Source organism: Calidris pugnax, unplaced genomic scaffold (genome assembly GCF_001431845.1).
Source record: "Calidris pugnax isolate Ruff unplaced genomic scaffold, ASM143184v1 scaffold214, whole genome shotgun sequence".
NCBI classification, from domain to species: Eukaryota; Metazoa; Chordata; class Aves; order Charadriiformes; family Scolopacidae; genus Calidris; species Calidris pugnax.
In genome coordinates this window covers 295,121-319,681 of record NW_015090972.1, presented here as the reverse complement: position 1 = coordinate 319,681, position 24,561 = coordinate 295,121, and the positions used below count along the sequence as shown (strand labels likewise).

General features: G+C 55.2%; 1 protein-coding gene across 2 annotated transcripts; it reads left to right on the top strand.

The window, feature by feature from the left end:
- Positions 1-406: 406 nt before the first annotated feature.
- SLC6A17 (solute carrier family 6 (neutral amino acid transporter), member 17) lies at positions 407-22,837 on the top strand. 2 transcript variants are annotated; one of them, XM_014952915.1, is made up of 12 exons: positions 407-716; positions 9,108-9,512; positions 14,339-14,496; positions 14,769-14,895; positions 15,728-15,909; positions 16,962-17,072; positions 18,049-18,290; positions 19,006-19,198; positions 19,533-19,725; positions 19,958-20,117; positions 20,670-20,832; positions 21,262-21,630. In XM_014952915.1, the coding sequence occupies exons 2-12, from the start codon at positions 9,227-9,229 to the stop codon at positions 21,628-21,630; spliced, it is 2,184 nt and encodes a 727-aa protein (XP_014808401.1). In that variant the 5' UTR covers positions 407-716; positions 9,108-9,226. The 2 variants fall into 2 exon arrangements, with proteins under 2 accessions (XP_014808401.1, XP_014808403.1); XM_014952917.1 differs by lacking the exon at positions 407-716 and having other exon boundaries at positions 9,227-9,512; positions 21,262-22,837.
- Positions 22,838-24,561: the final 1,724 nt, after the last annotated feature.

Here is a 24,561-nt window from a genome sequence, read left to right as displayed (position 1 = left end):
GAAAAGCTGAACCCACCACTATATTTTTTCTTTTTAAACTATTATTTAAATACAAGAACCCCCCTCGGAGCAGTAGTTGGGGGGAGGTGGCCCGACACCCCAGCTTTGACGCGCAGCCTTGGTGACTCAAGCTTGCGTCAGGGGCTGCGTGTCCCTTCTTATTTATTTATTTTTTTAATTTTTTTTTTTAAATTTCTTTTCCCCTTTCTCTCTCTCTCTTTTTTTTTTTTATTCCCGGAGCCCAGAGGAGTTAACCCTCCCCTCCGGCGAAGGGGAGAAGCGGGGCCGAGCCCATCGCGCATCCGCCGAGCGGTGGCGGGGAAAGGCGGGGAGTGAAGAGCGAGATTGGAGCTGGAGAAAGAAGAGACGCGGCGAGGGGGGGGGAAGAAGAGAGGGAGAAGAAGGAAATAGCGGCCACCCCCCTTCGCAGCCACCGGTCCCCGCAGCCACCGGGACCTTCTCAGCTTCCCCGGAGGCGGCTGCTGTTTTCCCGGTGACCGGTCGCCGCTGCAGCACCGGTAGCCCCCCCCCGTCGCCGCCTCCCTCCCGGTTCTCGGCTCCCCCCCCGCTACCAGCAGCGGGGCGGGGGGAACCTGGACGATTTCCTACCGGGAATTTGCTCCTTCCTTTCCCGCTGGGATCCTGGACAATTTCTCCCGGGAAACCGGGGCGCTTTCACCTTCTCCCGGGAGCCACCGGGGAATCGCCGTGCCGAGGTAAGGATGCTCCCTTCCTTCCCCATCCCCTCCATCCCTATCCCGGGGTTCCTCTCCCGGGAGTCTCCCCACCTCCCCCCCGGGTGTTGTCTGCTTTCCTCGCCCCCTCCCCACCCCTGCTGTCGGGGCCTTTTGGGGTGAAGGTGCCTTTTTTTGGGAGGGGGAGATGATGGGGAGGGACGCTTGAGTTTGGAGGCATCAGGTGTGGCCCTAAGGGTGGTGGCATCAAGGGCTGGGGGGGGGGACGGGGACATTTAGAGCCAGTGAATGGCTTAGTGTCTCGGAGAGGCTGGTGGTAGCCACCGGGGGGGTGGCACTGGCCACCTGGCTTTAGCTCAGTGGGGGGGTCATCCCCTCCGAGCCGCTGCCTGAGGATGGGGAGAAACGCAGCTTCCAGGTTGACCTTGACAATAACATTGGGAGAGGAGAAAGCATTCGGCCGCAATGAGTATTTCCCTCCTGGCCCCCGAAATGTGAGGTGGTGGGGGAGGTATTTTTCCCCATCTTTAATTTTTCTGCTGCTCCCTGAAGGTGGATGGCTGGATTTGAGGCAGAAAAATGGGGCTTGGGGTCCCAGTTTGGTTGAATTCTCGGGACTGGGTGTGGGCAGTCCTTATGCCCTTCTGCGTGTTTATTGCCTCGCTGGATGTGCCCAAAAATGCGTGTTTTCTCCTGGCATCTCGGCCAGGTGCAGATTTGTACCCCCCCGGGGTGGAACACGGGGCTTAGACCAGCCAAGAAATCTGGTCCCAGCTCTTTATACAGGACCCAGAAGGTGAAATCCTTCTGCTTCTCGGATCTTGCCTTGTGTCTGAGGCACCTGAGGTTTGAATCCATCAGGAGCTGATGCAACTATTTCTGGGGCTTGGTAGGAAAAAAAAAAAAAACCAACCCGAAATGCCACAGCAGCTGAGCTATTCTCGGCAGGGCGTAGAGTTTCTTGCGAATATCTCTCTAGAGATGTCGGGACTAGGTCAAGGAACCTGGATGGTGGTTTGACTGCAGCTGAAAAGAAACGGGAAAGAAAATATGGGTCTGAGCTGTCCTCAGGGATAAATCGGAGACTGCTCCGTTGAGGGCAGGAGGGATAAAAAGGGTTTGGTTTAAATCTGGAGTGGCTTCGGGCTCGCACAGGGCAGGGAATCGGGAGTGAGACTGGAGTCACGAGGATGAGATTCACCCCAGATGAGATGGTGACCTCCACGCATCCAGACGGAACCATTGCCTTGGGAGGAGAAGCTCTGATTTTACCCCATCCTGGGCTGTGTTTGGATTTGTTTGTTTACAAACGTAGCAGCAGCTTCATGAATTACAACAAGGAGGGGGGAAAGCAGAGCTCGCGGAGGGATTTGGATGCTGCCCCTTTTGCTGCCTTTTAGGATAAACCTGGATGGGTTTTTGGGTTCGGCCACTACCCTTCAGCCGGAGTGGGTGAGTTACGAGGGGATCGCTGGTTTCTAACTGGGAAAAGATCATCTGGTGAATCAAACCCAACCCTGAAGGAATCATCTGACGGTTGGCTTTGATACGGTGTCACGCTATTGCAGCTGACGTGTGTTTGCATGATCCTAAATGGGAGATGAAAGGAGACCAAATTCGATGAATCAATGGGCTCATACACTTCGTGACAAACCCAAGTGCCAAGGCTTCTCCTCCTCCGGTGCTGTTGTGTCTGTCTCATGACCCGTCAGCAAAACTGCCCTTTCTGAAGGTTTTTTTGGTACCTACTGAAGAAAAGAGTGGCTCTGATGTCGCAGCCTGCCACGGGGCATCAAAAAACCTCAGTTGGGGGTGGTGGGAAACGCACCCACCCCTGGGGTGGAGCGGGTGGTGGTGGCTGGGGTAGCTCCACCTCTGCTTGCCTTTATAGGAGCTGGGGAGGGGGGATGTTATTTATAACATCTGGGCGCTTTTGCTGGCGAAAGGCACTTGGGTAGGTGTAAGACAGAAGCGGAGGCAGCTCTGATTCATCAGCCAACGTGAAGAGCTCCTGTGTCATGATGCTAAAGTTGGGCCTGAGCGTTCGCACGGGAAGGACGTGGTGTGGAGCATCTCCAGCTCCTCTGGTAGGGAGATGCTCTCAACCCCCTGCCGGGGCTGGGAATTCGGGTTCTTGTGGGTGCCCTTGTCCTCAGCTCTCCCATCTGCTCCTGCCGACCCTGTCCAAAGTTTGTGTCTCTCTGTGCGTGGGTGTGAGGGAGAGAACACACCAAGATGCAGCTCTGCTGGTGGGACTGAGTCACCGGGTGTCACGTCCGCAGGGCGGTGAGAACCTGGCGCTAATTAGCAGGGATTCTTTCAAGAAGGGGAGAGAGGGAGCAGCCCTAATGAACCCAGATGGCAAAATCCTTCCCGGTGGAGCCGGAGAGGATGAATAGGGTGGAGCAAGCCCCAGCACCGAACGGATTTAAGATGGAGGTAACTTGGACCGGCCTTGGCTTGTGGAAGGGAGGTTTGCGTGATGGAGGTTGCAGGAAGGTCCTCGGAGCAGGGCTGGGGGGGGATCAGAGCCATGATGCTTCTGCGTGGGGTGAAAGTCTTTTCTTGGGGCTTTTCAGTGGAGTTTGGATGCTTCTTGGATGCTGGGAAGGTCCTGCCCTTGGTTTCTCCTAAGGGTGGGATGCTTCCTAAAGGACCTGCTCAGTGAAGACAATCCCTCTCCCAGCACAAAGGCACCCCTGACCCATGGGGACCAGCAGGTAGGAGCCCAGAACCGTTTTTCTCATGATTTGGTCCCAAAGCTGGGCTGCACAGCCAGGGCTCCTTCCCTTTGCTGCTTGGCTCTGCAGGGTACGGAGGGACGACGGGAGGGACGCTCGTTCCTTCCCTCCGCCTCTCCTCCCCGGGCTCTCCAGTTCTGGGGTGACCTTGGATCCGTCCCTTCTCCTCCCTACTTCGGTCTCCCCATCTGCACCAACCAGCCTCATCCTCAGTGTGGGGTTTCCATGGCCCCTCTGTGTGTCGGGGAGGATGGGGAGCTACAAATTGATGCTCAGATCCCCCAGCCTGAACCTGAGAGTGACCCTTCCACTTCTCCTGGAATCTCTCTGGCCCCTTGGCTCTTCCCTCCCTTCCCTGCTCTGTGACCTTGATGGAATGAGCCCGGTGAGCTGGAGGCTTCTCCAGGAGCATCTTTCCCTTTTCCTACAGGAACTGCTGGGGATTTGCCTGGAAGCAGAGCGCAGAGGGGGTCGCAGCTGAAGGAGGAGAAGTGGTGGGGTCGGGAGGGACCAGCAGAGAGTCCCCACATTTTAAATGTTAATTTTGAATTCACCAAACCCCAGCCTGTGTTTTATCCTGCCTCACTTTCCCCTTTATGGATCCCAAACAGGGTATCTGTGTAGAATGTGGACATGGGAGAGGAGAAATCTCCCCCTGTGCCTGTCCTTCAGACCCAGAGCACGTTTGCTGCTGGTGGCTGTTCTCCTCGGAGGCTGCTGTAAATCCCCATCTCCTCCCCGCCTGCCTCTCTGCTCTCCCAGGCCCAGCTGAAAGCTTTGCTGACACGTTTCCAGCCTGCTTTATTGCTCCCCCGCCGTCTTCCCGAGAAAGCAAGGACGGGCCGAGGCAGGACACGTGGCTTGGAGCATCTGTCCTCTGCTGAACCATTGGTGATGCTGCCGGCAGGGCTGGGCTGGGGGACGTGGTGCCCTCAGCTCCTGGAGCTCTTCACTCATCCCAAACGGCAGCTTGTCCCCATCTGGGTGTTTCCATCTCCACCTGGGATCAATGGGAGCCTCCGGGCAGGGATTAAATCCCATGGGTGGAGCACACCAGGAGCTTCTCCATCTCTGCGCCTTCCCTGGATGAGGTGAATCCAGCTTGTACCGTGGCAAACAGTTGCTGTAGGCCTTCTACTCACTGCAGGGGTGGCTCCTAAGCTGTTGGTGCAAAGGGATGTGGTGGCCAAGGCCACCGCTGTGCAGAGGGGACAGGGGGGATTGTCCCTTGGTGCAAGCAGGAGCCCAAGGCTCAGCCAGTGAGTCCGCTGTGGAAACGGGGCTCAGGATGGTTGTTGCTTTGCAGGGGGCTGAGGTCCTCTAAGAGGTGGGACATGAAGGTACCCACCAGAGACCATGAAAGTGGGAGTCCTGTTCCAGGAGATACCTGGGGACAGCCGGCGGTGGGAGATGCAGGAGGTGAGTTGTCCCCAGGGACAACCCAGTGATGCTTTCCCCAGAGTCTTCCCTTTGTGACACCCCCTGGGATGTTGATGGCTGCTCTCAAGTCATCTCACAATCACATCTCCAGAGACACCCGCACTGATCCCACCACAAACTGGTCCTTTTCCTGGCCCTGTCTTGGGAAAAGCCATGGTCCCTCTCCAGGTACCTGCATGGGTGACATCAACATGGGTTTTACTCAGGCAGGGCGGTGGGTGCAGTGGCACCCCTGGTCCAGCAGAGCAGGTGAGGTTAGTAGAAGCCGTGGGCTCTGAAAGACCCTAATCTGTCTTCTAAAGAGAAAGAAAAAAAATGACCCTAATCTGTCTTCTAAAGAGAAAGAAAGAAAAAAAAAATGCACATTTAAGAAAATTAAGGTCATGAGGGCTAAGTAAACAAGCTGAATCTCCATCTGTCAGTGACAAGGGTTTTCTATCTCTCTCCAGCCCGGAAAGCTCCTGGTTGTCAGCTGATCTGCCTCGTCTTTCTCGCAGGGTGGTTGTTATTTTTGGCAGATGAATTTTTGATTAAATTCCCTCTTTCAATCAAAGAAGTGAGTGGAAATACCTTTCTCAGATGGCTTTGGACTGCGCTTTCCGATTTGAGGGCTGCGGAGCTTTGGGCTGATGCAAGATGCTGGGGAAATTACTAGGGAGGGTCTCGTTGACCCCACTGTTCCCTGGACCAGGTCTCTGTGCTGTGGGGGTTGGTGACTTTGTGCTGGCTCTGGCTGGGCTCATCTCATGGTACCTGCAGGGATGTGGACGGCAAAGGTTGGGTATGTTCATAGCATCACTGTTGGGACCAGTCCGCTCTCCTTCAGGTCTGCATCTCCTCCGGGCAACTCCCCCATCACCAATTTGGGGCTGAGCCACTTGGGAGACAGCAGGAGTTCCCCAAGCCAGCCATGGGGACACAGTGACAGAGCCATGAGAGATCAAGATCCGGACCTCTGCTGTGGTTTTCCCCTGCTCTGGTTCAATTTGGGCGCATCTCCCGTGGGGAGGAAGACTTGTACCTCTGCTCCTTCACCCTCATCTCATCCCAGTGCCTAGAAAGGCCTTGCCCCAGCCCCAGGAGAGCAGCCAAAGATCAAAAGATCCCCTTTTGACGCCCAAATCTGTTGGGAATGTCGATGTCTTGAGCATCCCCCATAGAATTGTGAGCTTCTGGGGCTTTGGAGGTGCTTGAAGAAACCTGGTCTCCGTGGACCACTGTGTCCTGCTGCCTCTCAGCTCCTAAGGATAACACTGGGGTGGGACCTAGATTGAGGAGGGGCAGAGGTAGAGATCCAGAGAGAGATGCTGTGGGGTCTGTCCTGACCCCATTGTGTTGGCCTGGCTCAACACTACCTCCCTTGGAGCTGGACATCTCCCAGGCTTTGCTTCAAGGGGTTGAGCTGTCCCAGGAGAGCAGTTTGGGTCCCCTCACCATCAGGCACTGAATTTTGGGGGCTTGGCCAGCAGATTGCAGGTCTTCTAGGCTCTACCCCTAATATAAAGAGAGTCTTCAGCCCCTGAGGCTGAATCCTCGTGAAGGTCTGAGTCACCCTGGCTCAGAAGGAGCTTAAGTGGCTGCTGAGCAGACGGAGCAGCGAACGACTCGTGGGTGATTCAACCAGGTCTGCACTAATCTGTACGCAGCCTGGTCCAAAATCGATGGAAATCCCAGTGATTTCCTGGTTGCTGGATGAGCCCCTTCCCTGCCCTCCGTGCCTGTCTCCATCCAGGCTGAGGATGCTCCAGCCCCGGGCAGCCACGTGCCGGTAATTGCCACGATTGAGCCATGAGCGGTTTACGTGAATGAGCCCTCGTTAAGAAATTAAACATTGCTGGGCCAGGCTTGAAAGAATAATTCAAACGGCTTCTCCAGAGGAGCCGGATCCAGGGAAGATGCGGAGCCGACACGGTTGCCTGGCAACGGATGCAGCCAACGGCTGAAAATAGCTTTTCTAATAGGAACGGGGCCTGGCAAAGGGGGAACTTTCTTCAGGGGTGAAAAAACACCAAGGTGAGGGCAAGGGAGGGTGAGGTTTCCTGCTGCTGATGCTTTGCTTCCCTCCCGTGTCGGGTCGGGACCTCGGTGTGCTGGTTGGGGATGGACTTTGCTGCCTGGGTGGAAGCCTCTGCTGAGAAAAGGTTTGGAATTGTGAATGGAATTGGGTCAAAAAGATGGTTGTCCAAAGGAAAGAAGAGCTGAAGATGGTTCTGGGAAATCATGGGAGAGTTTTCCTTCATTTTGCTAGAGGGGACAGTGGGTTGTCCATCCTGCATTGTCCATCCCGCATCATGCATCCCGCATCATCCATCCCACATCATCCATCCTGGTAGAGACCGGCCACCCACACCAAGGGTTGGCTGCCCCAAGGATTGCACTTGGCGGTTTATTTGTGCAATGTCACCTCTGAGATGCCACCTGGGTCTTGTATGAGGTTTGAACTGAACAAGAAAACCCCCAGGGTGAGGGTGAGAAGATGCTGTGGCCAGGCCAGGGTGGGAGAGATATCCAGGGGTTCATAACCCAGCAGGTCTACTGGGGCTGGTGACCAGCCCAGTGTCTTCTGGGAAGCAGGGATGGAGGGGAAAGAAAAAAAGCAAGTGTGGCCTTTTGGGAGAGTCATTTTTCCAAAATATGAGGTTTCTGATGGGGTTTCTGTATCTTCTTCCCAGTTGGTGAAGCTCCACAGTCCCAATCTGGGAAGGAGCTGCCAGTCAAACCCCAGTTCTCCCAGTATGGAGAGGAGGGTTGTGGTGCTTTCTTAGTCGGGGAGCCCCAGCCCAGCAGAGCAGATTTCCCTGATGCTCCAAAGCTTTTTGAGGTGGGGACGAGCGTTGTGGGGCTGAGCTGGGTCACGGGCACCCCCTGAAACGCCTCCATGCAGGATCACTCCCGCAGCTGGAGGAGTCCCCAGTAAAAACACATGGTTGCCTGTTTGGAAACGTGACCCACCACGTAGATCCACTCATCGCCATGCCGGTGATGAACCCACGCTCCCACCCACGCTCCTTCCATGGGTCCATAAATTACTCTACCCGTGCCCATCCCGGCCCTGCACCCATTGGATCCGGTACCATCAGTTTTGGGGCCAACTGGTGTAACTGGGTGGATGCTGTGGGACCGGTACGGCTCTCCCCAGCCCAGGATGAAGGCTGGGAAGGTGGAGGGGCCGGGAGGATTGATGGCTTTGCCTTGGCTGCCGCTGTTTCGCAGCCGTTATCTGTTGTAAAGCTGCCTGGGAAGATTTAGCTGCAGGCTCCCAGGCTTTTAAGTCATTCCCGATAATGTCCAGGGATGGAGAGATAGCCCGGGCGTTTGTCACTGTCCCCAAGCACTTCCGAGCTGTCATGGGGCTGAGCCTGGGCTCTGCCGAGGGGCCAGGAGGGGAGGGAGCTGGGCAGGAGGGGGCAGAGCTCTGGTTGGGGCTGGATGTGGTGTCAACCCTCATCAGTGGCCTGGGAATGGGGTTGTTTGAGGGTAATAGAGATGTCACGGCGATGTGACTGGCTTCATCGCTTGTCACCGTCCCCTGCAGCCCAGGGAAGTTCCCTCCTGTGGGCTGTGGGAGGGTCTTCTCCATGAATTCTGATCCAGGGGGTTGCTCCTGGTCCATCAATTCTGATCCAGGGGGTTGCTCCTGGTCCATGATGCTTGGAGAGCTGGAGCCCCTCTGCTGGGAGGGAGGGCTGAGAGAGTTGGGGGGGTTCAGCCTGGAGAAGAGAAGGCTCCAGGGAGACCTTGGAGCCCCTTCCAGTCCCTCAAGGGGCTCCAGGAGAGATGGGGAGGGACTCTGGATCAGGGAGGGGAGCCCTAGGAGGAGGGGGAAGGGTTTGAGCCTGAAAGAGGGGAGATGGAGCTGAGATGTGGGGAAGAACTTCTTTGGTGTGAGGGTGGTGAGAGCCTGGCCCAGGTTGCCCCGAGAAGCTGTGGCTGCCCCATCCCTGGAGGGGTTCAAGGGCAGGTTGGAGGGGGCTTGGAGCAACCTGGGCTGGTGGGAGGTGTCCACCCCCTGGTGGGAACTACATGATCTTCAAGGTCCCTTCCAACCCAAACCATTCTATGATTCTACAATCATTCATGGAGAACGGGACCCTTAGCATCCCCCAGGCCAGTGCGAGGTCCCCAAGATCTAGGGTGAAGGCCCCCCGGTGTTGATGCTCCTACTAACACCAGGACACCCATGGGGTAAGGCAAAACCAACTCATCCTCTCTTGACCCCTTCCCTCCTCAGGTCCTGCTGATGAAGAGGAGGTGAGGCCTGAGCTGTAGCTCACACGGGTGCCATTCCCTGCAGAATTTATCTCTCCTTGCCCCATTCTGTGCCCCCCGGGGCCACAAGGAGCCGTCCCGATGCCGAAGAACAGCAAGGTGACGCAGCGGGAGCACAGCAGCGAGCATGTCACCGAGTCGGTGGCCGACTTGCTGGCCCACGAAGAACCCGTGGACTACAAACGCAGCGTCCTCAACGTGACGGGGGAGACCTGGGACAAGCAGAAGGATGGGGAGGAGGACCTGGACGCGGAGAACCGGCCGGCGTGGAACAGCAAACTGCAGTACATCCTGGCTCAAATCGGCTACTCCGTGGGGCTGGGCAACGTCTGGCGCTTCCCCTACCTCTGCCAGAAGAATGGAGGAGGTGAGAGATGGGGCAGGGAAGGGGGTATGTCTCAATCCTGCCTCGCTGCATGTCGGGGTGGGGATTTTGGGGGCAAAACAGGAGTTGTTTGGGTTCTGGAGGTGGAAAGGGGCAGCCACTCGCCGCTGTGTGTGCATCAGTGCAAAGATGCAGGAACCTCCAGGATGGCCTCTTCCTAAAGGGCCAAAGTCAAGGTCAATCCCAGGCTGGGAGCCAGGGTTTCTCACTGAAGCCCCCAGTTCCCGTTGGGGCAGTTTGGAAGTTAGAGGGGGAAAAATAAGAGGATGTCCTTCCCTTTCCCTAGGTCCTGAAGCCGCCTCGTGTAGGCTCCAGTCCCTTCCCAAACCCTCCTTCCAGCCAATCCATCTTTCTGTCCCACCCCTCCTTGGGTTTCCAGGAGCAGCCTGAAGATCCAGGTCTCTTCCAGCCGTGCTGAGACTGGACACCCTTCATGACACCAATGAGAGGGCAGGTTACTCATCCTTAATCCAAACCCAGCTCTCTCCCCCTCCCAGCACTGACCCTGACAGCGATGGGCAGCCCTGAACAAAGCCCAGTTCAGCCCAGTTTTCCCCTCTCCCCCCTGCACTTGCCTTGTTCCTGGCACCGCATCATTCCCCGTCCCCCCCCTGACCCTGACAGTGATGGGCAGCCCTGAATGAGGCCTAGTTCAGCCCAGTTTTCCCCCCTCCCCCCTGCGCTCGCCTTGTTCCTGGCACCACATCGTTCCCCGTCCCCCCCCTCCCAAGACTCGGTGCTGGCAAACCTGCAGCGCTCTCAATAATTAAAACATCTCTGGTGTCATCTTCACGATGAGTCATTCCCTCATCCGAGGACCTGTGCAGTCAGCACTTCCCACCCCGGGGGCCCCCCCCCCCCCCCCTTCCCTCATCTCCTTCCCGGCTGGGATGGAGCACGCTGCGGCCAGCTCCTGCATCCCAGCATCTCTCCCGGCCGCTGGCACACTTAGCTCCTGGTGTCCCAGTTTGGAGCTGGGGGAGGCTCGGTGGTGGTGCAGCACGGCTTTGTGTCCACCCCATGGCAAAGCCAAGAGGGTGTTTTGGTGTGATCTTGGGTTGCAGGAGCATCCACAGGCGTTGCAGGGTGTGTGATGCTGCTCCCATGCATGGGATGCAATGGGGGGGTGAGTTGTGGGTCGCTCAAAGGAGGTCGGAGACAGAGCCTGGGGTAAATTAAGGGTTGGGGTAGATCCATACGACCCTGCTGGGTTCATTAAAAGGGGTCTCCAGGAAAGCTGGGGAGGGACTCTGGATCAGGGAGGGGAGCCCTAGGAGGAGGGGGAAGGGTTTGACCCTGAAAGAGGAGAGATTTGGCTTTGATATTAGGAAGAAGATTTTCACTCTGTGGTTGGTGAGAGTCTGGCCCAGGTTGCCCAGAGAAGCTGTGGCTGCCCCATCCCTGGAGGGGTTCAAGGGCAGGTTGGAGGGGGCTTGGAGCAACCTGGTCTGGTGGGAGGTGTCCCTGCCCAGGGCAGGGGGGTTTGGAACGAGATGATCTTTAAGGTTCCCTTCCAACCCAAACCATTCTGTGGTTCTGTGATTACACAGCTCTGACTTTCCAGCAGCTTTTTTCCCGATTTAATGAGGTCAGGAACCAGCTCAGGCCCAGAGGCTGGAGATCCGGAGTTCCACTTCTCTGCAAGCACTTAACCCAGCTGTGCCTCAGTTTCCCCACAGGCGCAGCAAACAGTAACTAACCGTAATTGGTGCCATGAATGAAATGTTCTTGGTTTATTCTGAGGTCTCTGCTCTCCTCTACGTTCATGGGGCTTTACCCAGGTGCTGGGTAGGGGCAGGAGCAGCGTGTGTTCCCAGGCTGGGATTCATCCTGGTGTATTCCCCGGCAAATCCAGGGCTGAATTTGTTGTCTCTATGTGTGGAGCATTAACCAAGGGTTTTTAGATGGAAAAGTGAGATGGGGTGTGAAGGGGGAACGGGGAATTACAGAATCACAGAATGATATGGGGTTGGAAGGGACCTCTGGAGACCACCCAGTCCAACCCCCTGCCAGAGCAGGTCCCACAGGAATGTGTCCAGGTGGGCTTTGAATGTCTCCAGAGAAGGAGACTCCACCACCTCCCTGGGCAGCCTCTGCCAGGGCTCTGCCACCCTCAAAGTGAAGAAGTTCCTCCTCATGTTTAGGTGGAACTTCTTATGTTTAAGTTTGTGCCCATTGCATCTTGCCCTGTCCCTGGAAACCACTGAAAAAAGAACAGCCCCATTCTCCTGACATCCACCCTTTAAGCATTTATAGGTGTTGCTCAGATCCCCCCTCAGCCTTCTCAATCTTCAATTGAACCTCCAACAGCCCTGAGACCTGCTCCAGCAGAGGAGACACGTGTGCTGGGCTTGAACCTGGTGGCTCAGCCCCATCCTGCTGTGTGACACGGTGACACTGAATCAGGCAGGGATCAGGACAAGCAGCTGGTTTGAGGAGCAACTTGCTGTTCTGTGCCATTTTCCTGCAGCAGGTGTCAAAAAAAGGCTTTACAAGCCGCCCCACCCATTGCCCCCATTTTACAGATGGGGAAACTGAGGCACGGGGCGGGGAACTGGCTTGAGCAGCAGATTGCTGAGCTTTCCTGCACTTTTTCTTTTGGCCAAGTGGCATCATCTCCCTTGTCCCATGGGGAAGATGCTGATTTTCTTGCCTTTTCTTCCCACCATGTTTAACCCTCTTGACCCCAGCTGGGGGCTCCCGCTGGGTTGTGAGGCTGGTGTCAGACGGAGGGATGCGGGAGCTTGGGGAGTGATGGACGGACCATTTCTGGGTGTGCTGAGCCACCCTGTGATGTGGTGGTGGCTGCTGGTTTCCCTCCTGCTCCCCAAACGGGTGTCTGCGGGGGAGAATGGCTCCGTGCTGGTAGCGAGATGGGATGGAGCCAAATTTCCAGGACTCGGTGTGCTGGGAGCCAGCACGGGCTGGTGTTTTCACTCCAGTGCTGCTGGGCACGGCGATGCACAGGCATGAGCTGGTGCTCATCTTCCTAGAGATCACAGGAAGAAAATCTCCAATATTGGACAAATTTGCAGCTGAATCTGTGCATCTGTCTCATCTCTGTCCGTCCACAGGTTGAGGTGCGGATGTCCTGGAGGGTGTTGTAGATTTGGGATGCTCGTGGTCCTTCCCGAATCACAGCAAGCCTCAGCTCTGTCCTGCTCTCTGCCTCTCCCTTCATTCTCCAAATCACCCTGGGTCCCTGTGCCTTAATTCATCTCCCCACTCGCGTTTCTAACACATCAATCCCCAACCTTCTGCCGGGGCGCTCGGCTCAGGGTGCTCTTGTTGGCTGAGATGTTTTGCAGCACGGCTGCTCGGAGCAGCATCAGCTCCCCAGGTCCTGCCCGGGACCAGGGGGTTGGTGGATCTCACCGGGGTGTAAATCCAGCCAGGAATTTGCCAAAGGTGACCAGGATCTGGCATATGCCTTTGGCTCCTCAGCCCCGTACTCCCGAGCCCCTGGCAGGAGGTTGGAGTCATCCATCAGCCGGGCGCTGCAGCGTGAGTCATTGCATCCTTTACGGTCATTTGGTTATGCTTCAGGAGCTCCTAATTTCTCTCCAGCCTCCTCAATTAGACAGAGATTAACTGTGTTTCTAATTCGAGCTGTTTCTACCCCTACCAGGGGACCTCTCTCAGTGCCGGGTGGCACGGTGGATGCTGCGGCTGGGGATGGGGGTGTCCTTTGAGGGTGCAGGGGGGCTCGGTTGTGCTCAGACACGCGTGTGTGCAAGGCAGGACCCGGGTGGGCAGGAGGCTCCTGAGTGTCTGAGGTGGGTGGGAACATGCCAGTGTCCCCATGGTTTGGTTTGAGGAACCCACAACGATTTATTGTCGTTTAGACAATTATTCTATCAGCTGATGACCCCTCCGCACCTGGGAAGGGGAATTGAAACCCTTCCAAGGGTTGAAATATAAATAGATTTAATAGAACAACACTAGATAAATAACATCGATAAGACTAAAAAAACAATATTGATCCCAATACCAATATAAAATATACCAGGACCATCCCCAGCCCATCAGCAGAAGCTGGTCCTCCACCCAGCCCATCCCATCAGCAGAAGCTGGTCCTCCCAGCAGGGGCAGCCAATGTGGGACCCTGCCAATGCTGTGGCTTCGGGAGGAAGGGAAGGGCTCAGGGCTCCAGCACCGGGGCAAGGAGTTCTCAGGATCCCAGCCATCAAAGGAGAGACCCAGCTCCTCAGCAAACTTTCTAATTTATATTGAAAATGTTCATGGTATGAAGAGTAACCCTGGTGGCAGCTTGGGTCAAGTGCCTGGGTCTCGTTCCTTCTCATCCCCCCACCTGGGGAGCTTGAAAACACTGAGACCTTGAAACTCACACCCCTGGGGGTCAAGTGCCCGGGTCTCGCTCCTCCTTGACCCCACATCTGGGGAGTTCGAAAACACTGAGACCTTGAAACTCACATCCCTGCCAAGAAATATTGTCACAAGTCCAGACACTAGAGTCTTCCAAAAGTACAGTTTTCCTGAGCATTGGAAGAGAAATTAGTCCTGTGTTGCTCAAACTGGGACAGGAGGTGTCTCTTGTACCTGTGGGGGTGCAGAGTGTGAGTTGGGGTCTGTCCCACATGTGCCCACGCTGGCAGGGGATGTGGCCCCCTCTTCTTCCACTCGTGTGTTTGCTTCTCTCCACAACTGTCTTCTCTGCTCTCCAGATCCATCACAAAGGAATCAATGGACCTGGCAGAACCTGTCCCAGCTCTGCCCTGTCTGTCCATCCTTGGCTGTGTGAGACCAGGCAGAGATGGTTCCATGATGTGACTTCTTTCCCTTTCCAGGTGCCTACCTGGTCCCCTACTTGGTCCTGCTCGTCATCATCGGGCTCCCCCTCTTCTTCCTGGAGCTGGCGGTGGGGCAGAGGATCCGCCGGGGCAGCATCGGTGTCTGGAATTACATCTGTCCTCGCCTGGGGGGCATCGGCTACGCCAGCTGCCTCGTGAGTGCACCCATGGGTCCCCTCGGTCCCTGCTGAGGGGTGGCTTTGCAAGGGGTGGCCTGGAAGCAAACCTTGAGGGCCCCCATGCCAAGGTTTGAGTGGTCAAGGGGAATTTTTCCAGCTCCACTCATGGGTCTAGGGTTGGGTGGGAATGGGCCCATCCCCTGATCCCAGCAGCTCTGCTCCCCCAGGTGCCTGCCCAGCAGGAGGTGTGTTGGGGACAGTGTCATTGCCCTGTCATTTAATGCCGTGTCCTCCTTCCTCCCCCCCAGGTCTGTTTTTTTGTCGGTCTCTATTACAACGTCATCATCGGCTGGAGCATCTTCTACTTCTTTAAGTCCTTCCAGTACCCTCTTCCCTGGAGCGAGTGCCCCATCGTGAAAAACGGCTCGGTGGCCGGTAAGGGACAGCTGGTGACATAGGGGGAGGCTTGGCTGGGAGGGAGAAACTCCCAGGAAAGTGGGTGCTGTAGGACACGCAGTACCCTCTTCCCTGGAGCGAGTGCCCCATCGTGAAAAACGGCTCGGTGGCCGGTAAGGGACAGCTGGTGACATAGGGGGAGGCTTGGCTGGGAGGGAGAAGCTCCCAGGAAAGTGGTTGCTGTAGGACACTGAGGTTCTTCAACATCTGTATCTATCACAGGTTGGGGACACAGGAGGTTGAGGTGTCTTCTGAGGCACTAGGTCCTCTCCAGTCCAGCTGCCTTGGTGATATGGAGATGTTTCCCTTGGGTTGGATGAGTCTCTCCCATGTTCTGCCATCGGGATCTGTCCCCACTGGTGGGATTTGGTGCCAGTTTGGGGATCCAGAGCTTGGGTCTCCAGGCTGCCTTGGTACTTGGGGCCAGGATCTGACCCAGGACCATGGGGGGAGCCAGGCAGGGCTCACCTGGTTGCTCCATCAGTGCCCAACTGAGATGTTGAGGGAGCTAATGGGGTTTAATAGTGTCTGAGCATCTCCTTGGGACATTCTGGGAGGTTTTGTAGCAAATGCAAACATCTCTTTCTGTATTTAACATCTTATTTTCACCTGACAGTGGCTTTATGTTCTGACTTTTCTTTTTCCTGATAAAAATTAGCCTCATTAATTCCTGTCCCTGAGTTTCTAGGGGTGCCTGCCTTCCCTGGCTGGCTCCATCAGGTTTTTGACATAAATTGACATTCATCCCCTAAGAGATGGTGGGTGACTTTCCTCCATCCCCTCATGCTCTCCTGCCTCTGCTCGGTTGCAGTTGTGGAGACCGAATGCGAGAGGAGCTCGGCCACCACCTACTTCTGGTACCGGGAGACCCTGGACATCTCCAACTCCATCTCAGAGAGTGGGGGGCTCAACTGGAAGATGACCCTGTGTCTGCTGGTGGCCTGGAGCCTTGTTGGCTTGGCCATGATCAAAGGCATCCAGTCCTCTGGAAAGGTGGGTATCAGGTGGGTGACAACCTGAGCCTGGCTGGGGTCTGTCCTCAAGGCACAAACCTCTTGCCTGGACCACACTCTCCTGCCCTGATCTGGGGTGGCTGGAGGATGCCGTGTCCCTTGGGGTGCTCACACCCACTCCAGAGCTGGGGCCATCTCTGGGGGGATCCAGAATAAGATCAAAAGAGAGCATTGGGATGAGGTTTAGTCTGACTGACACCTGCAGCCGCATCAGGCTCACCAAATCACCTGTGTTTGGGGGCTATCAACTCTTTTATCCTCTGATGAACCTCATCTCAAAGGATGGTCATAGGACGCAGGGTTGGGAGCTGAGCCTTCCTTTGCTGAGACTCTGGAGGAGAAGCAGGGCAGGGAGGACCAGAAAGCCTTGGGAGAGGGATGCCATCAGCTTGCAGAGGCCATTGATGTCTCAAGCAAGGCTATGTAAGCGGTGGGGTCAGATGAAGAAGGGCATGGTCTCCTGGGATGCTTAAACATCCCTGTCTCCAGATGTGCTCTGTAAAACATCTGGTGCATTAGCAGGGAGGGTGATGAACCCCCTGTCCCACAGCCCCCAGAGCAGGGGGGTGGGAGTGAGCTGCAGGGACGGGAGTGAGCTGCAGCAGCAGGACCATGGCAGCAGCCCAGGATGAAGTCCCATCTCTATCTGCTCATGGGGTGCTGGAAATGTGCTCCGTGCCAAGAACCACCTGGGCAGATGGAGAAGGGGTGGAGGTTCAGAATTGTCCTTCCCTCAGGGTCCCCGGGGACCAGCAGTTTGTGTTTCAGGGATTTTCTGAGCCAACACCAGCATCTTCACGTTCAGCAGCCCCAACAGATCTTTCTCTTTTAAGTGTGTCCAAGCACTTTGGAAACCCACCTGAGCTTCAGCACTTGGAGCATCCTGCTCTGCCTGAGGAGCAGAGCTCATTTTGGGGAGGGTAACCCCAAAGGAGACCCCCCAGTTGTGCTGTCCTTGGGTTGGGTGGGAGGTGGCTGAGCTGGGTGGGCAGTAAATGAGCTTGGGCCCCTGTTCCACCCCTCTCGCTGTAGGTGATGTACTTCAGCTCGCTCTTCCCCTACGTGGTGCTGGTTTGCTTCTTGGTGCGGGGACTTCTCCTGCGCGGGGCAGTGGATGGGATCATGCACATGTTCACGCCCAAGGTGAGAGTCTCCAAGCAGGTTCTTCTCCTGGCTGGTCACATCGTGTTTTCCCTTATGCCCAAAAACCAGATTATCAACCCCAAACTACCTCGGAGATCCCGATATATCATCAGGATGTGCTAGTAGCACCCTAAATATGGAGTATGTCCAGGACCACCAAGAACCTCACAAACTCATCACCCTGGAGCTGCTTTGAGCCTTGGCATCACTCCCCTCACCTTTGGGTGCCCAGACACCAGGGTGGGGGACTGGGGGTGCCCAAGGCGATATATTTAAAGATTTTGTGGGAAGATGCTGGCTGGCAGCGAAACCTCTGCTGGTGGTATGCATGCCATTAATTAACCAGCTAATTAATTAATTAAGCAGAGATGTAGATGAATCAGCTCAGCCGGCGAGGCTGTTAGAAGATATTAATTATGATCTCTTGATGAATGATGCTCGGAGGCCTCCAGCCTGCAGCTCTGGCTCACAGGAGAAGGGGGATGTGGGTTGGGGGGGGGATGGGAGGTTAAACAGACCCACCAGCCAAGATGTTTGATTTCAAGTGCTCCAGGCGCTCTGGGGGAGGATGGAGACCCATCACTGGGTGGCACAGGACTCCCTTGGGTTGGGGGGACAAGCACTCCAGCTCCCTAGGGCAGCTGGGTGGTTCATTGGGAAACTAGGGTTTTGTGCCAGGAGACCGGGCACCCCGCTTGGGCTCTGGGGCAAGTGGAGCACCCAGAGACATGGTCAGGTCAAACCTTCACCTGCCCTTCTCTGTGCCTCAGTTTCTCCCTCTGTGGAGAAGAGAAAAAGGACCTATGAGTACTGGGTGATGCAAGACCTGATGGTGGTAGGTCAAAGCATGCCCATGGCTCCTTCAAAACCAGCCCAGGTTGTGGGCACAGCAGCCTTCTAGTTTAACTCTGGCTCCACTGGGATGAGTTGTGAGGCCACCAAACCACCTGACTTCTTCTTATGTCTTCTTTCCAAGCTGGACAAGATGCTGGACCCCCAGGTGTGGCGGGAGGCAGCTACGCAGGTTTTCTTTGCCTTGGGCCTGGGCTTTGGGGGAGTCATCGCCTTCTCCAGCTACAACAAGCAGGACAACAACTGCCACTTTGATGCTACGCTTGTCTCCTTCATCAACTTCTTCACGTCCGTTCTGGCCACCCTGGTTGTGTTCGCTGTGCTGGGCTTCAAGGCCAACATCATGAATGAGAAATGTGTGGTGGAGTAAGACTTGATTTTTCTCTGTTTGGGGTGCACAAGGTCTTTGTTTCTGCTGATTGTGGTGGGTCTGGAGGCAATAGAGTGCTCTGGAGCTGAGTGATACTGTGTTTTGGTGGACCCAAGTTTCTGATGGTCAAGACCCTGATCTCCAGAGGTGTCCCATGATAGCTGAGGGAGTTGGGTATTCAGCTCCTCCAACCTAAAACCCAGCCCCAAGATGATCTCTTGGTCTGCTAATTGAGGGTAAATCCAACATATCTCATTGGGTTTCCTGGGTTTCCCCCAGTTTCTGCTCGTTGTGGGGTCCACTTGTCTGCGAGGTTAAGGGAGCTGCTGTGCTGTACCTGAGGAGCAGCTGGAGGAAGGAGAATTTGTACCCCTGGTGTTGTCTTCAGAGAGTGAGCTGAATCTGTGAAAGTCCTGGCCATGGAGTGTGGAGTCTCAGAGCAGGAGAGAAGCCACAGCAGCACGTGGCTGAGAAGGCAGCACAGAGATGGCCATTCTCTGGTGGTTCCCATCTGTGTCCTTTGTCATACGGCCTAATGCAATGTTGACTTACACCTTGGGAAACTGCAAAGAGGTCCTCTGTATGGGACCTGGGTAACATGACCAGGGAGGTTCACCCTATCTGGTGTGAAGGGCATCCATAGTCAGGGCCCGTCCTCCACCCTGGAAAGAAGGGAACATCTCAGGGTGACCAGGCTCTGCTCTCCCTTAGGAATGCTGAGAAGATCTTGGGCTACCTGAACACCAATGTGCTGAGCCATGACCTCATCCCACCCCATGTGAACTTCTCCCACCTCACCGCCAAGGACTACAATGAGATGTACAGGGTGATCATGACAGTGAAAGAGGGGCACTTCAAAGAACTGGGCTTGGATGCCTGTCTGTTGGAGGACGAACTCAACAAGGTACCCGGTGGCCAGGTGGTCACCTACCCCATTGTCTCTCCCTGTGACTTGTGTCACTCCTGGTACATGGATCTGGACACCATCCAGGGATGAGGATTCCCCGTCCCTGTGGTCTTCCTCAGCACAGAGTGGTCCTCCCTGGGGTGGGGGAGAGGTCTCACCATAGCAAGTCTATCAGGGTCATCACTGCTCCCAGGCTGGGGTACCAGACTGGATTTTTCTTTCCTTGAAGAGTGGTTTAGTGCCTCAGAAGAAACCTGAGGGATGCAGGTGCTTGTAGGCTGTGTCCCTGATGTGTTTCTCCTCACCTTTTGGTCCTTTCTCCCCTGAACAGTCAGTGCAAGGAACTGGCCTGGCCTTCATTGCCTTCACAGAAGCCATGACCCACTTCCCAGCCTCACCGTTTTGGTCTGTCATGTTCTTCCTGATGCTGATAAACCTGGGGCTGGGGAGCATGATCGGGACCATGTCAGGCATCACTACACCCATCATCGACACCTTCAAGGTGCGGAAGGAAGTGTTCACAGGTGAGGTCTTTTCTCCTGCAACCTCCTGGGGAAGGGGTGGAGGGTCCCCATTGCCCTGAGGAGTCACTCCAGAAGAGTGTGGACATAGTGGACGTGTACTGGGCCCTGCTCATGTGGGGAACGCATAGTGGACGTGTACTGGGCCCTGCTCATGCAGGGGACCAGACCTTGTGGAGGAGGCTTTGGTTCCCCTTGGGGTGCCCTCTTGACCATACCCATTTGCTCCCCACAGTTGGTTGCTGCATCTTTGCCTTCGTGGTGGGACTGATTTTTGTGCAGCGCTCTGGGAATTACTTTGTCACCATGTTTGACGACTATTCAGCCACGCTGCCACTCACGGTCGTGGTCATCCTGGAGAACATTGCTGTGGCCTGGATTTATGGCACCAATAAGTAAGGCGTTCGTACAACAAAAAGAGTAACTGTGCTGTAACTCCTGCCTTAAAAAACCCCACCTCCTTCCAGCTCTTTTCCATATGGCTTTTTCCCCAGGAGGCCAGCTCTGATGGAGCAAGTGCCTGAAGGGCAGTGACCTTACAGAGGCAGGAACTCAGTTCACCTTGATCCTCCTGCCCTGCCCTAGGCCCAGGAACAGGTCCTTCTAGGGGGTATCTATTGTTGGTTGTGGTGCTCTGTCGCTCATGGTTACCCTTTTGTCTGAGGTTTCCAGGTCCTTCTGGAAGGGGACCTTGTTCCCCAGTGCCTGTTCTTGTTATTCATGAGTTGGCCAGAGAAAAGGAGGTTCTGGCTAATGCTCAAATGGCCTTTTCCTTAGGAGGTTCCCAACCAGTCCTACAGGCTTGAGGGAGACTGAGATGCTTTCCTGGATCAGCTGGGTGGTTCTTCAGGCTCTACCTTGAGCATAATTTACAACGGGGGCTCCTGGGAGGGAGTTTCTTACTTGAAGGTGGGGAATGGCATGGTTCCGTCTCTTCTTCTCGGCAGGTTCATGCAGGAGCTGACGGAAATGCTGGGTTTCCGGCCCTATCAGTTCTACTACTACACCTGGAAGTACGTCTCTCCCATCTGCATGGCCGTGCTCATGACCGCCAGCATCATCCAGCTGGGAGTCAGCCCCCCAGGCTACAGCGCGTGGATCAGAGAGGAGGTGAGCACAGCTTCTGTCCCCACAGCCACCTCCACCCCAGACCCAGGCTGAGCAGGGGGCAGCGGAGAGCTGGAGACCACCCAGCTCTTCCCAGCCCTGCTCATTTCTCTTCCCATCTCCTGCTGGGAGATGTCCTACCTGTGGCCACTCTGCAGGCAAGCAGGTTTGTCCACACTGCCCAGAAGTCTCCAGCCAGGTCTGAACCATGGGCTGAATTTGGAGCTTGGAGTCTGATTTGCTTCCACAGCTACACGCTGTGTGCAGGACCATGTCCTTTTCCTTGGATTGAACCCACCTTCTGATAGCTTCATCTGGTGCCCCCGAGGATGAAGGGTGGCAGGAATTGGCCAGCACTTAGGAGATGTTGTACCTGGTGTGCATCACCTTTGCTGTAACAGCCCCTTGACATTAATATCTCTCTTCTTCCAGGCCGCAGAAAAGTTCCTTTTCTACCCAACCTGGGCCATGGCTATTCTCATCTCTCTGATCATCCTGGCATCCCTCCCTCTGCCTCTGGTCTTCATCCTCCGACAGTTCCACCTTGTGTCAGATGGCTCCAACGCCCTCTCCGTTACCTACAAGAAGGGCCGGATGATGAAGGACATCTCCAATTTGGAAGACAACGATGAGACCCGCTTCATCCTGAGCAAAGTGCCCAGTGAGACCCCCTCCCCCATGCCCACGCACCGTTCCTACCTGGGTCCTGGCAGCAACTCCCCCATGGAAATGAGCACTGCCCCCAACGGACGATACGGGAGTGGGTACCTACTGGCCAGCACCCCCGAATCCGAACTGTGATGGTTGCCTGCCCACCACCCCCACCGGGAGAGGAAGTCACTGGGGAGTGGATCCTGGCTGTCCAGGCAACAGGAAAATTAATTCATAAAGAAGATGAAGAAGAAAACCCCCTCTTAAAGTCGTAACCCAAAGCATTTCTAAGGTTGACATCAGGAAGAAGGGACCATGGGAGGGGCAGGACTCCTCTGACAACCCTCCCGTGAAAGGCGGGATCCCCTGGGCTTGCCCTTGGGGAAGAGAGGAGGAACAAGAGACGCTGCAATACCTTCCCGAGAGTTGTTCTCCTGCAGCTCGTATCTGAAGCAAAGAATCTCTCGTTTCTAAGGAGCTGATGGTTGGAAAAAGGACCTGGTGGCAGGTGGAAAGCCAACCACGCTTCCCCCTGTCACCCAGCGCTCTTCCCTCCCAGTCTGTTGTCCTTTAGCAGGGAGGAGTCATGGCCTTATTCCAACGAGCACAATTAACCATCGATGTTTCATAGCACAAAAGGGTGCTGTTGTTGTCACCGTTGTTGTTGTTGTTGTATCTCCTGTAGGTTTTTATAGCTGTGGACACACTCAAATAACCCCAGAATTTTGACCAGGGTTGGCAGGGAGCAGCACGGGGCTGGCTGAGATGTTGCAATGAGTGAGATGGTGGATGGTGGGTCCTTGGTTTTGTCACCACCAGCGTGGGGACAGCGTCAGTGGGTTGTTTTGAGACATGGAGGCGTCACATCCATGGGATGATGTGGTCAGTGTGCTCCGTGGTTAGGCAGTTATTGTGCTGAGTGGCAGAAGGTCCTCTGGAGTGGTGATTTGGATGTGTAAGCATGTTGGGGGGGTCTGGACAGTTGATGGGGGTCAGGAGTGCTCTCCTGGAATTACTCCTGATGTGTGGGATGCTCCCCTGAACCAAAATCCCTGGCTTGGTGATTGTCTCCTCTTGCCACTCTCTTTAGATGTCCCAGAGGGACAAGCAGAAGAGCTGTGGGGCATCCAGTCCCATCACAGTCCTGGTTTAGCTCTCAGGAAACCACCCCCTGACTTACCTCTGGCTGGGGGGAGCTGGACAGTGATTATCTCTGGACAAACGTCCTCATATCTCATAGCTTTGAACCAGGGCCTCTGCACTGGCCTCCTGTTGCACCTCCATGGGGGCTCACCAGCCTTTGGATGGGGGTAACCAGCTCTTGGGGACAACAGAAGTCCAAGCAGCAGTTACTGGGAGTCAACCTCATATCTCATAGCTTTGAACCAGGGCCTCTGCACTGGCCTCCTGTTGCACCTCCATGGGGGCTCACCAGCCTTTGGATGGGGGTAACCAGCCCTTGGGGACAGCAGAGGTCCGAGCAGCAGTTACTGGGAGTCAGTGCCAGGTCCCAGTGTCCCCGTTAGCTCTTGATCCAGGCTGGTGAGCCCCTGTTAGAGTCCAGGGACCTCTATTGTGCCCATCCACGTTATCTGGGCACCAGATTCATGTGCCCTTATGCTGTTTCTCCCCATGCCATCTAGGAAAGGTTGGGATCTCCCAGCTCAGAGTCTCTCCCACTGGGACTGAAGGTTGTTTTCCTGAATCCTACATCCATCTGAGCATTTCTGCCAAGGGTACCAGTGTTATGGGGCATCTTCCTCCTTTTCTCATGGGGAGGTGGGAGCAGCAGCCTGCTTGTACCCTCTCCCACCTCTCATCATGTTGTTGTGGCCTCCAAAAGCTGAGGGAGCTCTTCATCCGTGGTCCTGCTGGGCTTAGATCCTGCGTGATGGTATTTCAAGCCAGCCTGAAGAACAAGTTTGGGGGTGCTTGCCCACGAACCCTCCTCTCCTCTGCTTTCCTATCAATGGGTGAAGAAGCTCCTTGATTCTCCTTTTGTCTGGGAGGCAAAGGCAGAAAATATCCAGTCCATTTGCCACATCCTAGACTTCTCTTCGCATCCCTGCATCCAGGAGATCCCCCAAAATGATGTTTGTGATCCTTCGTTTTTAGTCCTTCTCCATGGGCTTGGCTGGTGACCTGGAGACTCTTCCTGAACAATTAGCTGAGGCCCTTCATCAACGATTTTTCTGCTGAGGGGAGGGATGATGGAGGCATGGACTGAACCAAAGCAGCTCCATCTTTGATGGCTCCGAGAAGCACCAGCCCAGTGTGGTCAGGACCAGCCATGTTCTTGTCTCTCCTCCAGCGTTTCCCCCTTCACCATCCCCTCCACTGTCTTTCCCCTTATTTCTATGTCCCTACCGTGCAGAGGGACATGGAAATATCCCCACCACGTCATCCCTGAATGGGAGAAGCACAAACCCTGTGGCGTTTCCCCACCGTTAGGCAAGATGTTCCCTTCCATCTCTTACTTCTCCCTCTGTCCCCAGTGTCCTCCACCCAACCAGCAAAACAGAGCATGAGCCAAACTGTTGCCCAACATCACCTTCCTGATGCCCCTGACCCTGGGGGCCAGATTCCCACCGTAGCTCCCATGGAGTTACTGGAGCAGGACACCTCCTGAAGTGCTCGGTCCCCTCCACTCCTGGGGGGTGCTGCTCCTCAGACCCCGGAGGGGGAAGGATCCGACCCTCCGTCTCTCCCATCCCCATTCCCAAACCAGCCAGGGAGGTGATCACTTTCCTCCCCTCTTCTTGCAGCGTCATTAAGAGGCAAAGTCAATCAGAAGGCAACAACAAAAAAAACACAACAAAGCTATATTATATATATATATAAAATATATACAGAGAGAGGAGATGGGATAATAACTTAGAGATTCTCTATTTCTATTGTATATTTATTCTGTAAATGTCACTGTAAATGCTGTTAAATGACAAAAACGTATCCCAAAGTGGCCCGTGACCTATTTTCATTCCCAGTGCTGTACAGATCAATTCTCATTGTATATTGGGACATATTTTTAACTTTTTATTTCTCGTGCGTGGTGGGTGGCTGTCCTGTCCCCCCCTGTCCCCC

Excerpts from the sequence above, each read along its gene's own strand:
- SLC6A17 (XM_014952917.1), top strand. The coding sequence starts at position 9,227 with ATGCCGAAGAACAGCAAGGTGACGCAGCGGGAGCACAGCAGCGAGCAT. Across the intron at positions 14,896-15,727 it reads GAAAAACGGCTCGGTGGCCG|TTGTGGAGACCGAATGCGAG; the intron begins GTAAGGGACAGC and ends GCTCGGTTGCAG. Across the intron at positions 18,291-19,005 it reads AATGAGAAATGTGTGGTGGA|GAATGCTGAGAAGATCTTGG; the intron begins GTAAGACTTGAT and ends GCTCTCCCTTAG.